Genomic DNA, 15,494 nt, shown 5'->3' on the forward strand with positions numbered 1-15,494 from the left:
CTCGTTCTCTATTGCCTGTGACAGCAGCTGTGTTTCCATTGAGCAAATGGACATTTAAAAATAAATTTGCTTAATGAAAATATGAAAATTAAAAAAAATTAAAAAACTACTTTTTTGATAAAGTTTTGGAACTAGGATGAGGTGTTCTTTTTTTCTGATCTAAATTGGTTTACTTCACAAAACTGCAATGGAAACACTCGTTTGGCATTGCACGAGCCCCACAAGCAACAGCCAGATGTTACTACTGGCGGAAACCATGAGGAAGATGACAGGAAGTAGTTGGACGATGGTTTTTAATGACTTATCGCATGAGCAAACTTATTCATGTAATTTTATTTGCGTTTCCTATTAATGAAAACACTGCAATTGTGAAATTGTGTTTTTTCAACATGAGTAGAGGACTGACAAAAGTTTTGGGTGAATTCGTAATAGAAGCCCAGCTGGCGAGTTCTTTTTTCTCTTGGGACTTAATTTTGTGAACAAAACTATTAAAAAAAAGTGTGACACAATGGCGAATCATATTTCCTAAGACTGATCAGAACAACCTTGAATCATTGAAATCATTTAATCATTTATTTTATTTCCTTAGAGGACAACTTTGTTTGCAGCAGATTCTACCAAATTTGAAAACATCTGAACAAAATCTAAACATTTACAAAACGATATCGGGACTCCTGGCACCGCTCGGCACCGTGAATAATTTAAAGCTCCAAATGCTACGGAAATAAAAGAGCTCAAGGACAGGTTTGATCTTAGCATTTAGGCATCAGTAAACCTCCTTAATGGTCTGAACTCTGTGAACAAAGAATGCCAAGAGTCTTGCATAATTTATTTTTGCCCTCTTAGTGGCTCTTTTGTTTTGAAGGTCTGATTGAGGTCTCTCAAAGCAACGTGAAGTAGTGCATTCAGTGTCAAGAAAGGAAATATAAGAAATTAAGAAATGAGCATGAGCAATGTTCTAATTGGTGGAATTTATTCTGTCTCATGTTTCTTTTCTGACATCAGACTTTTTTAATTTGACTGGTTTACTACAGAATTATTTTTCTTGATTTGTTTTGGGGCTGGCAACGAAAACCCCCAAAGAAAACAACAAAACATTATGTATGCATTACCGCCACCTATTGGTACGGAGTGTGCCCCCAAAATGTCTGTTTTATTGTAGATGCTTTATTGATGGTCTCATTTTGTTAATGAGATTTGTGTTTTTGTAAAATCTTATCAAAAGTCGAATACTCACAACTTTCTCAATCTCCTTGTATATTTATTAAATGTTTCCTTATTTTTTCTAAATTTCTCGTTCTCCCAGTCTTTCAAACAAACAAACAAACAAAAAAATAAAAAGGAATACGTTTGTAAATCTAATTTACAAACTCATCCAGACAATTAAATGGTTTGCCAGCTTAAAACAGTTGACTCAAAAGGTTACTTTGAAGAGAATAAGCAATGCAATACAATGCAAAAAAGAGAACCGTCCATTGGGTGGGCCCAGTGATGCAATCAGTGACGTCATACGGGAAATGCTGGACCGGCCGCTCCCACACACCTGCCCCGGTTGTGGGAACTAACTAGACAAGCAGTGATGGTGAGTATAAAAGAAACAGAAACGATTTACAAGAAACTCACTTTGTAACAGAAGAAATGTGTGCAGTGGTTCAGTGGTGTTGGCTTTAAAAAACCCCAACAAAAAACCAAAACAAAACAAATGCTAATGCAACGTCATGCTAGCGCAAACAAACTCGGGGCAGGAAGTGAAGCAATTTTAGTACAGTGCTGTTTAAGCCAAAGTATTTTGGCCAACTGCAGAGAGGTGAAATCAGTCAGAAATGTGTTTAAGGGAGACGTGGCGAATAAATACCAATTTAAGCACCAGACGTCTTTAGCCAAGCTAATTAGCCTGTTTTCATTTACCATGCACACCTTTCCAAAAGTTGACATAGATAAATAAGAAAAAAAAAATTAAGGGTATGGTTAGTATAAAAACCATTCAGGTTTCCTAAAAAAGAAGAAGCAGCTTCTTCTATCTTTCCGTGTTGTTGAAAGCACAGAAAACTAAATGTTTCACTTCTAAACAGGGCAAATCTCTTTTCACATGCTGAGTAAAGGATTTCAACTCATGTGAACCTGATGTGTGATTTTCATCCTTCCTGGGTTGGAAAAACATGAGCTCCTTCTTTGGTTTTTATCGTTTATTCTTGTTATTTGGATTTTTTTCAGCATTAAATGACTGTTTACAATCAAAAGTCCACAAAAAAGGAAGTTGTGTTTATTTTTTTTACATGCCAGCTCATCAGTTACAATGTTCATTAAAGCCTAAAAAAGGTTGAAAATAATCCATTCAATAATCAGCTGCTATTCATCACCTTTCTGCTAATTGTAAACATGATATGCTCCTTCTAACAAATACAAACGCCACAAAACATGACAGGTTTTCATTCTATTTTACTTTAGGAAGCCTTTTCCTTTTCCACTCTGCCATTTAATTTAACAGACGTAGGAATTACGTTTGTAATATATATATATATATATTATTCTTTTCTTGAACTGCCTCTAAAATCAACTAAGTTTCTTTCCAAGTCATTGTTAATTTCCTGACAATTCCTAAAAGATGATTCCTCCAGGTCATAGGTCAAGTGTTTGAAAGTGAATAATTCTCCAGGGCTTTTTAATCCCCTGCAAAAAAAATAAATAAAAAATTTCACATTCTCTCATGGAAATCTGCTTAATACAAAGAGTTGGAATATTTTAGCAAAAGTAGAACATTTGTGTCAAATACCTGAAACTTTCCTCCATTTCTCATACTTTTCTTTTGCACCTCTTGACAATAGTCTGCCCTCTCACTTCCCCAGCGCTTTTTTTTAATTCATTTTTTTTTATTTAAATCTTCATGCAGCTGTTTTATTTCTGTTCAGATATATATATATATATATATATATATATATATATATATATATATAGAACCGTCCATTGGGTATATAATGATATATAAATGATATATATATATATATATATATATATATATATATATATATATATATATATATATATATATATATATATATATATATATATGTCTATTGTTCTCTTCTCTCTGTCTGTTCCTAAAGTTGTAATTATCTCCAACACTTCATAAAAGCCTCAGGCTCTCTCCGGCTCTCCCTCTCAATCTGACTTTATTGCCTTCATTATATTGCACTTAATCAACGCTCGGCGCTTTTTCAGCCCTGTTTCTGATCTCTTCCCTCCTCCCTCCCCGTCTTGTGCTTCTTCTCCATCTCCTGTAGTATTTGTTTTCTCCTCTGATTTCACGGCAGCCTCGCCTCGTATTTCCCACTCTCTCCAGCTGTCTTCCATACCGCGGGCGAAGTATATTGCCAGTGTAATGAATTGTCAAAAATGGGTCAAATAGCAAAACGCGTTCTCTTTGCCTTCCCCTCTCGTTTTCCATTATGGCATGCTGGTCTTGGGTTTTACCTGTCGCCGGGGTTTCTCCTCCTCCGCCTCCCGTTTTCGCCGCCTTTAGTTACTCTCTGCTTTCATGTCAGATGGTTCCACATTCAATCTCGAGGCCTCTCGCTCTCTCTCTGTGTCGCTCGCAGATGCCTCCGGACAGACAGGACTCACTTTGATGCATCGCTCCGTGTGCTAAAAGGCAGCAGAGCCACTTTGCAAGAGCCCAGGAGGATCCACTGCACTTATTCAAGTGCAGTTAGACATTCTTTTTATTTTTTTCTTCTTTTTTTCACCTGGATCCAAATGCGAAGCCTCATGGTCAGCGAACAATTAACAAAAAATAAAATAAAATAAAAGTGATAAAAATCAGCTTGTTTGCAGAGCTATCCCTCAGAGTTTATTTGAGTAAGTTGAATTAAAAAAGTCCATTTATTCAAGCACATTATTCATATTACTCTCAGCACAGCAGGACCCAGTCTGAGTGGGGATGTGTGTGTGTTTCTGTCTCTGCTTTCTAATGGGAACAAATCTGGATGGATGAAATGGATAATGAATCATCTGAGGGTGCAACTAAAGATGAAATTACCACTAAATCATAACGCGATGTTAATTATTATCCTCTGCTTTTTGTGTTTTCCAGGATGGTTGAATATTCCCTGGATTTGCAGAACATCAACTTCACAGCTATCAGGACGGTGAGGGTGCTGCGGCCTCTCAAGGCCATCAACAGGGTGCCGAGTGAGTGGCCAAATCTCTTCAGACTTAATTTTCTTTCATGTTCTGAGTTTTAAAAAAATCTTTTTTATTTATATCTGCTGTTTATCTTAACATATTGTCACTCTGTTCTTTGGCAGTTTAGTTGTTCCGTACATAACTTAATGGGTTACTGAAAGGTTGTGTCTGCTGCAGGACATTTTGTAATAACAGCTTGTCGATACAACCCCCCCTCTTTTTGTTCCTGCTTTGATAACTGAGGAATAAAGTCATTTTTTTTCTTATCTACTACTTTATTTATGTGACTTTATCACTTTCTAACTTTAATTTAGAAAGTTTATTAGAAAATATCTCTTTTTATTTCTGGTTTTAGTCGTATGGAGTCGACTGGCTGTGTATAAAGGCATAATATATAGTCTAGTCTGCATATAATAATATTTACTTAAGAAAATAAGTAAATATTCTGCAAAATACATCCCATGTGAACATTTTCATGGTTCTTCTTCTCCGTCATTTATTAGAAATGGTTTTATTCCAGGATTGACAGGTTTGGAAGCAGGTTAGGTGGAAATAATAAGAATTTTTAAAACTGCAACGTGAACATTCAATTTGTCATATTATTATCAGTGACGTGTGGTGAGACGCAAAGCTGGTGAAGCACTGACTTAATCATAATCAGATATAGAAATATTGACCCCCTGCATGGTATTGTTTACATAATTAAATTTCGCCCATGCGGACAATGCTGGAGGGCAAAGGTTATGGTTTTTGCGATTATTAATAAGTGATCGCTGTGGTAAGAGGAGAAAACTGTAAATATATCGCTGCACTTAACTTTACTGAATGGCTAGCTCGCTGATACTGTGTCTTCCTCTGCGGTTGTGGAGTCAGAATTTCTGGGATCATGAGCGCCCCCTGCCTGCCTCAGCTCGAATCGGTTCTCTGTCGTTTCTGATCGCTCCTCAGCACACAAAACATGTTACACCCTCAGTTGGTGACAAAAAACACCGTACATTATATACATAAGCTAAATGATGGAAAATCAGTTGATATAAGGTTTTTTTAACCATTTTATTGGTGATGTACAGATATAACATGCTCTCATTGAATGGCAGCCAGTGCAGTTAGCCAGAGGTTGATCAATCAAAGGTGAGGCTCATCTTCCTGCTGCCTCACCAGCTTCGCTTCCAAGCATTTGAATGGGAAAATGTGAAAATTCAGTGATTTTGAAGAAAGGATAATCAGAATTGATTAAGCTAAATCAAAAATAAATACTTTAGAGCACAACAGCAATAATGAAAATGGCAATATAAATGATTTTATCATTATATTTTTCCATTACGACAGGTGAGTCTCTTCCTCACTCGCCTTCTCTGGCTGTCACTGATTATTATACAGTACTTACATGTAAATTTATACAACAAGCTCCATTGCAGGAGAACATTCTGCAAAATATATCCCAAAGGCCTTTCTGTTAAGTTACTTTGGATGTGTAGCTGTTGCAAGCCTTTTTGAGCTACTCTCTACAACTAAACCAACCAGGAAGTTCATGCTTCAAGATTTTGAGGACTAATCGAAATCTTGAAAATGAACGGCCTCCGAAGAAAACTGTCAATCCACAGGGGAAAAAAAAGGAAAAACGCTTCCAACAGTCAAAAGCATCAATGAAATGATTAAAACGTGCCTTTGAAGCCAGTCACATCAATTCCACGAGTGTTTTGCTGAAGTCGATGTCCTTTTGATGAGAACTGTCTGAGCGTTTTTGCTCCGTACATTTTTTCCTTCTTCTTTTTTTTTCCGTGTTGATATGACTAAATTGTGCTTAGCAGGCAATCACTCTAAGTGGCTATGAGTACTCTCTAAGTTGGAGGCTGGTGCTTGAAGTTAATGTTTTGCTTCCTTTGTAATTGCTTGCTGCGCACCACCCACTGCTCATACATCTGCAGCGCAAACGAAGGTCTTTGTCTTCCTGCGTCTATAAAAGTGAGGGAAGCCAATATAGCTGGTGAAAAGAAAATGAGGTTTTATTCATATTTTTTTTGTCACGAATCATGTGAAACGTCAATTGATCCTTTTATCATTACGTTCTAAATTAATTTAAAATTTCTCTCTTTAATTTAAAATTTATTTTACCAAAATTCCATGTGCTTGTTTTGTTTTATGTCATTCTTACATCCTTACTTTACCATAGCAATACTATTGTTTTTCTTTTCTTTTTTTTAATGATATTGACACCACTTAGGTATAACATTCTAATGGGCTGTCTAATAGTGTATTGATCCACTTTTTTTACTGCTAATGTGAGTTTCTGGCATGATTTGAGTGTGTGTATGAGTCAGTGTTGTTACACGAAGTGTTCGAAAAGTGTGTGACGGTGTGGAGGGAGAGCTGAGAGATGTGATTGGGTCAGCCCAGTGTCGGGAAATGATCGAACGAGACCGGCCGGGTCGGTTAACGTAATTGATGATGCCCCAGAGTATTCTGTTCAGCTCTGCCGAGAGATCAATTGACAGCAGTGATGCATGTCACTCTAAGCGAACTGCACTCATGCTGTCAATACACGACATCATTTATGAATTTTATAGAATAGAATAGAATAGAATAGAATAGCATTTATTGTCATTGAACAGGATTCAACGAAATTTCTATTGCAACTCCCGTGCAAAAAGTCAAAATATACAATATTAAATAAACAAACACACAATAATAATAATATATACAACTAAAATTAACTAAAGGCACTCAACCACACCAAAGAAGAAGCAGCAGGTCCAATTATGGTAAAGTGCAGATGATGTGACAGTGCAAGTGCAATGGCTGTGTGTGGGGTGGGGGGTATGTGAGGTTATGATATGTGTGGGAGGGGGCGGCAGGGAGTAATGGCTCTGACGGCTGTGGGGAAGTGTTTAAAGGGGCAGTGTTCTTTAAATTTGACTTTGAGCTTACGTCATGCTATTCTCACGTCTAAACTGCCTTGATTCTTTCATGCATGTTTAAAAAATCCTTTCATTTCCATGGCAACCATTCAGGTGTGCAAAACGCCAGGTCCCTTTAGGTCATTCTCAGTAGAAAGTAGTTTCTAAATGTTTTGGTTTGGCATGGCTTTCAAACCTTTATTATTTTTTCCCTGTCTTGTTTGCTTGCTGATTTGTTTTGCTTCCGAGACATCGAGGGCAAAATGTTAATTTGGTGTCCCCTAAAACCCAACGGTGTCATGGCGTCCTGAAGAAGAGATGATCAGCCTTATGCACTTGACTTCACCTCTCTTGGTTGGTATTGTTAGTCATAATGTCTGTCTCCTTCCACCTGCTCTGACTCTAGTTTTCTTCACCATCTTCTCCTATATCATTTACATCATTTCATCTCATCTATCTCTCCACGGTAAAGGCACTAGTCATCCACTGAGAGTAATTTGTTCCACAGGGAGAGAGAAGGAAAGGAAGGGGAAAATAACCTGTGCTCTTGTCCTTTGAATTGTGAATTGTGGAGTCAGGAAGGCTGAGCTGATCAGCAGGGATAGCAGGACCATATCCTGACATTCTCACCAGATATTTATGTCTTTATACACAAATCCAATGGAAATATGTGTAGGAATTGGCTTGGTTTTAAGCCAGATTCCAGGTGTTGGGTTTATGCTGCTGAACTAACAGGATACTCTCCTGTAATGAACTGCAAGGACACACATCTGTTGTTAAATTCATAGGAAAACAATTAATAATAATGCAGATCTTATTCTTTGACATAGGCAATTAAGAAACAAACGCATGATCAGCAGCTAATGGATTGATTTAATTAGTAAAATCCTGAGTAGAACGCTACGGCATAGTTGATTAAAAATGTCACAATTGAAAGCAAATATTCATCAGCATCATATCATTATTTTACATAAAATAAATCAATAAGATGATGGTGAGCATTAAAGCTGTGCTGGCAAATATGAAAATAAGCAAAATCCAGCATTTTCAATGAGCACATGGAATTTGGGTTGGTGAAACTTTTGCACGAAGGAAAAATTTAGAAGGTGATGGGATGTTGGGGTTTAAGTGAAAGAGATAAATGGAGTTGGGAAGATGGGATTATCCAGCCTTACGAGGGACGGGTGGAGATGCAGCGGAGGGAGGGAGGGATGACGAGAGGAGAGATGCTGGGGAACCCACATGAACAGGTCATTACAATGATAGATAGACGTGTAGAAGTGCAGGGGACAGAGGGAGGGAGTCATCTGTTGAATAGAGATAAAGCAAGTGAGGGACAAAAAGGACGAGAGGAGTGGCATGAGGGGAATGAAGGTAGCGGCGATTATGAATGATAAAAAGAGAACGCGTAATCAGAGCAATGCCGATTTTTATTTCAGTGGATTTGTTAGCGTTGCGTTCGCCGTGTTCTGTGAAACAGAAAAAAATTGTAATTCAGGTCTAAATGGTGATTAATTTACAAGTTTGAGTGTTTACGGTTTCTGTCAGATCTCGAACTGATGAAAGACACAAAATACGGCCAGAAGCAGAACGTTTTTACACCGATCAGTAGGCAATGTGGGGATAAGTGCCTTGCCCAGAGGCACATCGACGTGCGGCAGGAGGAATCTGAAATCAAACCTACAGCTTTCCAATTGCAAGACAATTACTCTACCCACACAGCCACAGTCGCCTGCGTTAGAGTATGCATTCAAACTAAGCTGATGTCACATATTCTTGAAATTCATTTAACAAGCATATTAAATATCTTAAGCTTAGTGATTCTTTGCATTTTGTGAACCCAGATCAAATATATATATTTTTAAATTTGACCAAAAACTAAATTATTTTCAATCATGTTTCTGAGGGTCACCTTGAAATGTAAAGCAAATGTTCAGAAGGTTAAGCAGATGCTAATAAAAAAATAAAAAATAAATAATTAATGCCGACTGAATCTGAGCTTGAAAAGCTTGTTTTGTGATCTAAAATTATTTTTTTCCCTCTCATGGAAATCTGCTTTTACTTTACCAACATCCAGCTCATCCGAGAGTTCATTTTATCAACTCTCAATGTTTAGTGAGGTTTGTAAAAGTGTGTGTGGAAGAGAGCGGGAGGAGTGCGATTGGCCTGAAAATGAAGTGGCTGGATGGAGTTCAGCCATTAGCTGCTCTGACACGTCAAAATGCCTCCTGGAAAAATCAATAGCTGGAGTCCTTCCACGGAAATCCAACTCTGGGACGACGCCGTCGGGCTCGAATTATGCAGAAAAGCAGAAGATCATAACTGCTGATTTGTAAAGATTATTACTGTGAATTACTCTCATCATCCTCCATCAGCGCCGCATGTAAGTGTTTATCTGTTTAAAGCCGCGTCCCTGAGGGGATCCTGCCATCTTTCTTGATTTTTAAATGAATGTCACTTTTATAATTTATCAGCTATTGGCAAGAAAATGATCAGCATAGATTGGAAGTGTCACATATGATACACTACTATTATTATTATTATTATTATTACTATACCTGCAGTCGTACCTGCAGTTATTTAGCTCTAGGTTCTTTATTTGTAGCATGGATAGGGAAGCAAATCTTAGCTATAATAAAAACAAATTACGACAGAGCTCATCTCAGAGTGCAGTGCTAGTACAGCGTCAAACACACACGCATGCATGTATATGCTAACACCTGTTGGCAGAAGATGACTGAATGATTGCGCTCGTATTCTCGGTGGAGGATCTGTGTGGTGCGAGTCAATTAATTGGACTAATGGAAGTTCTCCGTGTCTGGCTCCCACCGGCCGCAGCTTAAAAGCCTCGGTCTGTTGTCTGCATTACCCACAGTCCCCACGGGAGGCGCCGCATTAGCAGCCAAGGTAACGACCATCAGCATATTCCCACTCTGTCCGTTTGTGTCCATCTGCTCCCAATGCGCCTCGCCTTTCATTGGGAACCATCTCACCCTGGTTCTCACATCGGCTCTAGCGTTTCCTTCTGCTCACCGTGTCCACAGCTGGTCAGAGTTAAAGACATTATCTATTATATTTGGTATTATTAAATCAATTGTACAAGCTAATTGAATACTTGTTTTATGTCCTATTGCTGCTAATAAAAGATTTTACACCCTGAAGACGAAACAGTTGGAGATATTAAATCCTAACCTAGAGGAATCCTTTTACACGGCACATTATAACTTGAAGAACTGATCGTCTTTCCTTCATGAATTGCCCGTAAATGGCTGCATATTTCAGTCTTTTTTTGAATTAAAGACTAGTTTGATAGTGCTGCGCTTTAAGCTGCAGCTGACTTCAAACGGACCTAATCAATGGGAGACGTCCGTTTCATCTTTCTCAAAGAAAATCCCGGCCTGTGATATTTATTACCCGACAGAAACAGTCAAGGTTAAACTATGCCTTTGCTGCGTTTTCGCCTCAACGGAATCCAGTTACGATCGTCGGCCGATTTAATTTCACTGCTGCTTTCAGATGATCAGATGGAAGCATGTTCTGGTGTTTTCTCCAGAGCATTTTACACTGTCTGTAGGACATGTTCACCCACTGGATGTTTTACCCCTTTTTTTTTATTGCTTTTGCAAGTCAATCATGATAAATAAAATTAAGTTTTTGTTACAGAAAAGTTTACAAAAAAAACTTCAATGTCAAAGTGAAAACTGATTTCTGCAAAAAGTTGCATAACATATTTAACACAAAATGACTGCATATCTATTCACCCCCTTTTAAAACAGGTTTTAATTTTTTAAAATGTCAGTTTTATAAAAGAATATGTTTTACTTATTGTTTTTTTTTAATAACTGCAATCCCTCTTGGCCCAATTAGCTAAATACTCCATCCATCTTCAGTCTACTTTACATGCAGCTTTAACCACTGGGCTAATTTTTTTCTCGAGTTCTTTGCTGAAGTAAAGGTTGTTTGACTATTATTACTGGGGAGTTTGATGATTTATTCATTATAATATTGCAATTAATGGAATGGAAATTTCACAATACTACAATAATTTCAGGGTGAGAAAGAGAATGAAAGTGTTGATGTGGAATAATGGATATTTGCGTTCAAGATAAAACTACAGCAGTCGGTTGGAGGACTTTGTTTCTTTTTTCTCATGTTTACTCTCATCTGGAGCAGCGACATTTGTCTAGAACTCAATTTTTATTGAAAACATTAAATATTACATAAAGCGGGATATTACGGACATTCTAGAAAAAGGAGTACATTTCCACTAAAGTACCATCAACATTCTTTTTATTGAACTTATAGAAAAACGTGGAAATGTCTGAGTTTGAAAAGTCACAAATTTGCAATAGAAACTTCAGAAATTTTAATATTAATCTCAAAACAATTTTTTTTCCTGCCAAATTCTCAAATTTGGAGCTTGGGTTTTTTTGTTGTTTTTTTTTAGAAAATTTCTTGAGTTTTGAAATGTACTCCTTTTTTTTTTTTTTTTTTTTCAAATATACAGTTGCCGTTTTAATTATGAGATACAATCATAAAACTCTCAACTATATTTTTCAGTGGTAAGTACGTCATCTCTAACATCTCTCTGTGCTGAGCTGGACATTGCTGAGCAACGAGTCGTTCATGTCAGTTTGATGTTCACCACCCGGCTGTCAGAGTGAGGACCTGAAGAGGCATAGCAGACAGCAATGACATGGCCTCCAAAGCACTTACCTCCCAACTTTATTAAAGTGTGATCCACACTGGCCCAACTTTAGAGCCCTGAGGCCCAAACCGATCCACCAAACAGTTCTACTTACTTTCAGAACTGCATTTGGTCATATTGGGTGTCTCCATCCATGAGTGACGAGTCTAAAGCTTTGTTGTTGATTGACATTTGAGTATTTTCTCTGGATTCAGAGATTTTCTTGCAATAGCATCCAGAAGAAAGTGCTTGTAGTTACTTCAATGGCATTTTCCTGTTTTTAGTGTTTCTGTTTTCAAAAGTTGAATGGATTTTTGTTAAATCATCTTGTGCTGTGGAGCAAAAAATATCATTATTGCTTATATCTTAGTAATCACTGGGGCACGTGTAGCACCTCATTATAGGTCAAGATGAGTTGAAAACTACCAAGAAAATCTTTTACTGCAGACACATGATCTCAAACTTTAAGTTGAGAAAAATGTTTGTGTGTTACTGGAAGACATTATTTGCGATATGAACTCTGAAGTCATATGAAAGGGAAACAAAAATAATAATAATTATCTGAATTTAACAATTCTCAGCCTGGTGGCCTGCCAGGCTCATAAAACCCTGCGGGATACTTTTTACACATGTATACTGTGCTACGTGTTGGTGTACTCACCGCATATCTGTACAAAGGCCAATCTGCCTGCTTTTAAATACTGCACTTAGCATGTTCAAGCTGTGCTTTCACTCGTCTGTGTGTGACTGCAGGCATGCGTATCCTGGTGAACCTGCTGCTCGACACGCTGCCCATGCTGGGTAACGTGCTCCTCCTCTGCTTCTTCGTTTTCTTCATCTTCGGCATCATCGGGGTGCAGCTGTGGGCGGGGCTGCTCAGGAACCGCTGCTACCCAGAGGAGAACTTCACACTGTGAGTCCACGTCTGGTTTTGTGCGTTAGCCTGTGAAAACGGGCGTAAGAAACCCCGGTGCACTTCTGTCTCCATGGAAACGTGACTGTAACAACATGTTGATTTTGTACACAAAATAAAAAATGCAAAAAGCTTGCATGAATTAGAAAATACATTGTAGCTCTACATGTGAGTGAAGTTTGCCGTGTAAGTGTCTCCCAGCTCTCCTCTCATCACCTGATCTGAACCGATGAGAAGAATAATTACATCATCTACTCAATTTACTGTTATCACCGCAGAAAAAAAAAACCCAAAAGAGATGAAGAGCCCCTCCGGCTCTCAGTCTCTCGAGTCCTAACATAATGAGGCTAACCTCCTCGTGCACGGCAAAATGTGCGCAAAGCAAATATCATTATCTCGGAATCAAGTTTGGCACTTCATTAAAAGTTGAAACGTGTGTGTGGTTTTCTGTTGTCTTTATACCTTTTACATTACATGAAACCTCTGCTTACGGTATCAGATGATAATTCATCATTAGTCCAGTGGAGATGCACCAAGCCATGGGCGAAACTCAAAGGTAATTTTAATCACGTTTAGATCAATAAAAAATGATTTTAAACATTGAAGGTGTGATGCTGCAGTTTTTACCCATTTTCCCTCAAGATTCTGAGTTTAATTCCTCTCTTTATGACCAATTAAATATGAAAGATAGTACTTGTTAAAGAATTTGAAAAATGAAAACTTGAAAAAGCAGTTTACTGCTAAAAAAAATCCATCTAAATTTCTGTTATTTTTTTTTTATCTGGCTTTGACAGAATGTTTATCGGCTAAGGGACTTCCTTCAGCCAAAGCGCTGCTGTGTAACGCGTGTATCGAAACTAAAAATGAGCCTTTTGAAGTACCAAAATCAAACTAATTCTTTAGAGAAAACTATGCTCAGCACATAGTTTGTTTGAAGATGGAATGAATCTGTCAGCTAAACTAAGGTTCCTCAGAAAATTCAGGGAAAAAGAGAGTGATAGTTTACAGTTGTTTTAACAGCATTCTTCTTTTTTAATGTATTTCTTGTGTGCACATTTGTAAAGTTAAGTGCATTCCTCTAAAGTTCCATTTTACAGCACAATAAAGTGACTATGTTACCTTCAGTTGTTGTAGTAATGCTATATGTGACATATGACTTTAAATAAATTTGACTTTGTAGCATAACTCCTTGAAATTGGGCGTCTGTCTCTTTAAGAAACCCCAGCTCCTTCTGAAACTCCGCCTTCAGGAAGTCATCACAAAATGGCTCCTCTATGATCCCTTTACCAACATTTTCATCAGAAGTAGCTTGTACAACGAGCTCTGCAGAAGTTCAGTTCCACCAGGTGTTTGCTAATTGCTACTGGCTAGTCAGAAGGAGCTGAATTGGTAATTTGGGGGAGGGGGGAGGGGGCTGCTCCATGAGGCAGAAGAATGGAGCTTAGAAGCAGTAGTTTGGAGCTAGGTCCATGCAGGCGTTTTGCACAGCTGGATGGTTGCCATGGGAGACTAAAAGACATGCATGAAAGAATCAATGCAACACTCCAGGTATGTTTTTGATGAGGGAATAACATTTACATGATGTAAAAGCTCAAAAACGTCACATTTTGCACAAAATTGAGTTACTAGTAGTGTTTTTAAAAGAAAAATAGATATCTTTTTCGCTGGTTTATATGAAGTCTTTTGTGAAGGAGTTAAAATGAAGCGACACGTTGGCGATGCCAAGTCATAACTGTGTCTTGGATTTTATTTGTTATTCGTTCACTTAAATAAGAAGCAGGTGCTTGTTTGTGTTTATGACTTTTAAATGTGGTTAAAATAAATAAGGGATGAACTCTAATTGCAGTGTTCATCCATTCAATTAAAACAATAATTTTAATGTCCTCCAGCAGCATGAGGAGCAAATCAAAGTTCAAAGCCGGGATATTTAACAGGTGATGTTTGTTTTTCCCACCGGTCCATTAAGAGTAAAGCCAATGCGACTGCAATCGCGGCTTGTGACTGCCTGGGGAGACCGAACTCTCAGCCAAGCGCTTGATTAGCCTGCTTTAGCGGCATGGAGGAATGGGTTTGACAGGCATTCGCACTGCCAAGCCTAGTGAGAAAATAATGATCTGATAAGAAGCTTTGGGGTAGGTCACCACCATGGCAACCACGTCATAAATGAAATGGAGACTTGAAAAAGGAAACACGATTACGGGATGTCCTACGCCTAAACTGAACCGATGCCGAGTTAATTTCGGTAATGTCGTCCAAAGAAAGTAAACTGTTTTTGTCTTGTTGACCGATTCATGTTTTTTTTTTTTCTTTTCTTTTCCTATAATTGCTGAAGGACAAGAAAATAAAAATGCAACATTAAATCTTTGCTGAGGTGTCAGTCATTTCCTCGGGTACAAAACGATAAAAGGCCTGTCATTCGGTGAAGTTAATCATCTCCATACACAGAGGCACATCTCCAGTAGTCGGTGTAATAATGAGACGGGCTGCTGCTGCTACTGCATGCGGGGTTTAGTCACACACAGCAGTGGCGGAAAAGTAAAGTAGAGAAGGTGGGCGGGTGGGTTACCTCATTTATTTCTGGTGGCTTCTCGCCGCTCCCAGAGCCTGTGGTCGGAAACAACGGCAAAAACACCATCGGCAGAAGTCGCAGGTGGCCCGCAGGAAATCATTTCTGGACAGACCCGCCGATGCTTTCTTAATGCACGCGTGAATCTGAGCGCATATGTAAATTGCCATAGAAATGAGAGCTTCGCTGTGAAGATCCATGAAATGAATCTTCTGCTAAGTAGTTGCGGAAGAATAGTAAGATTTTTAT

At 38.2% G+C, this 15,494-nt stretch overlaps 1 protein-coding gene across 1 annotated transcript in view; it reads left to right on the top strand.

The window, feature by feature from the left end:
- LOC129376904 (voltage-dependent T-type calcium channel subunit alpha-1I-like) overlaps positions 1-15,494 on the top strand; it is a 169,346-nt gene that overhangs the window by 79,521 nt on the left and 74,331 nt on the right. Inside the window, exons 5-6 of the mRNA XM_055056561.1 lie at positions 4,091-4,188; positions 12,520-12,679. Of these exons, the coding sequence (XP_054912536.1) occupies positions 4,091-4,188; positions 12,520-12,679 (258 nt within the window). The remainder of the gene's footprint in view (positions 1-4,090; positions 4,189-12,519; positions 12,680-15,494) is intronic.

The sequence above is a fragment of the Poeciliopsis prolifica genome, unplaced genomic scaffold (assembly GCF_027474105.1).
Source record: "Poeciliopsis prolifica strain line A6 unplaced genomic scaffold, Auburn_PproV2 SCAFFOLD045, whole genome shotgun sequence".
NCBI classification, from domain to species: Eukaryota; Metazoa; Chordata; class Actinopteri; order Cyprinodontiformes; family Poeciliidae; genus Poeciliopsis; species Poeciliopsis prolifica.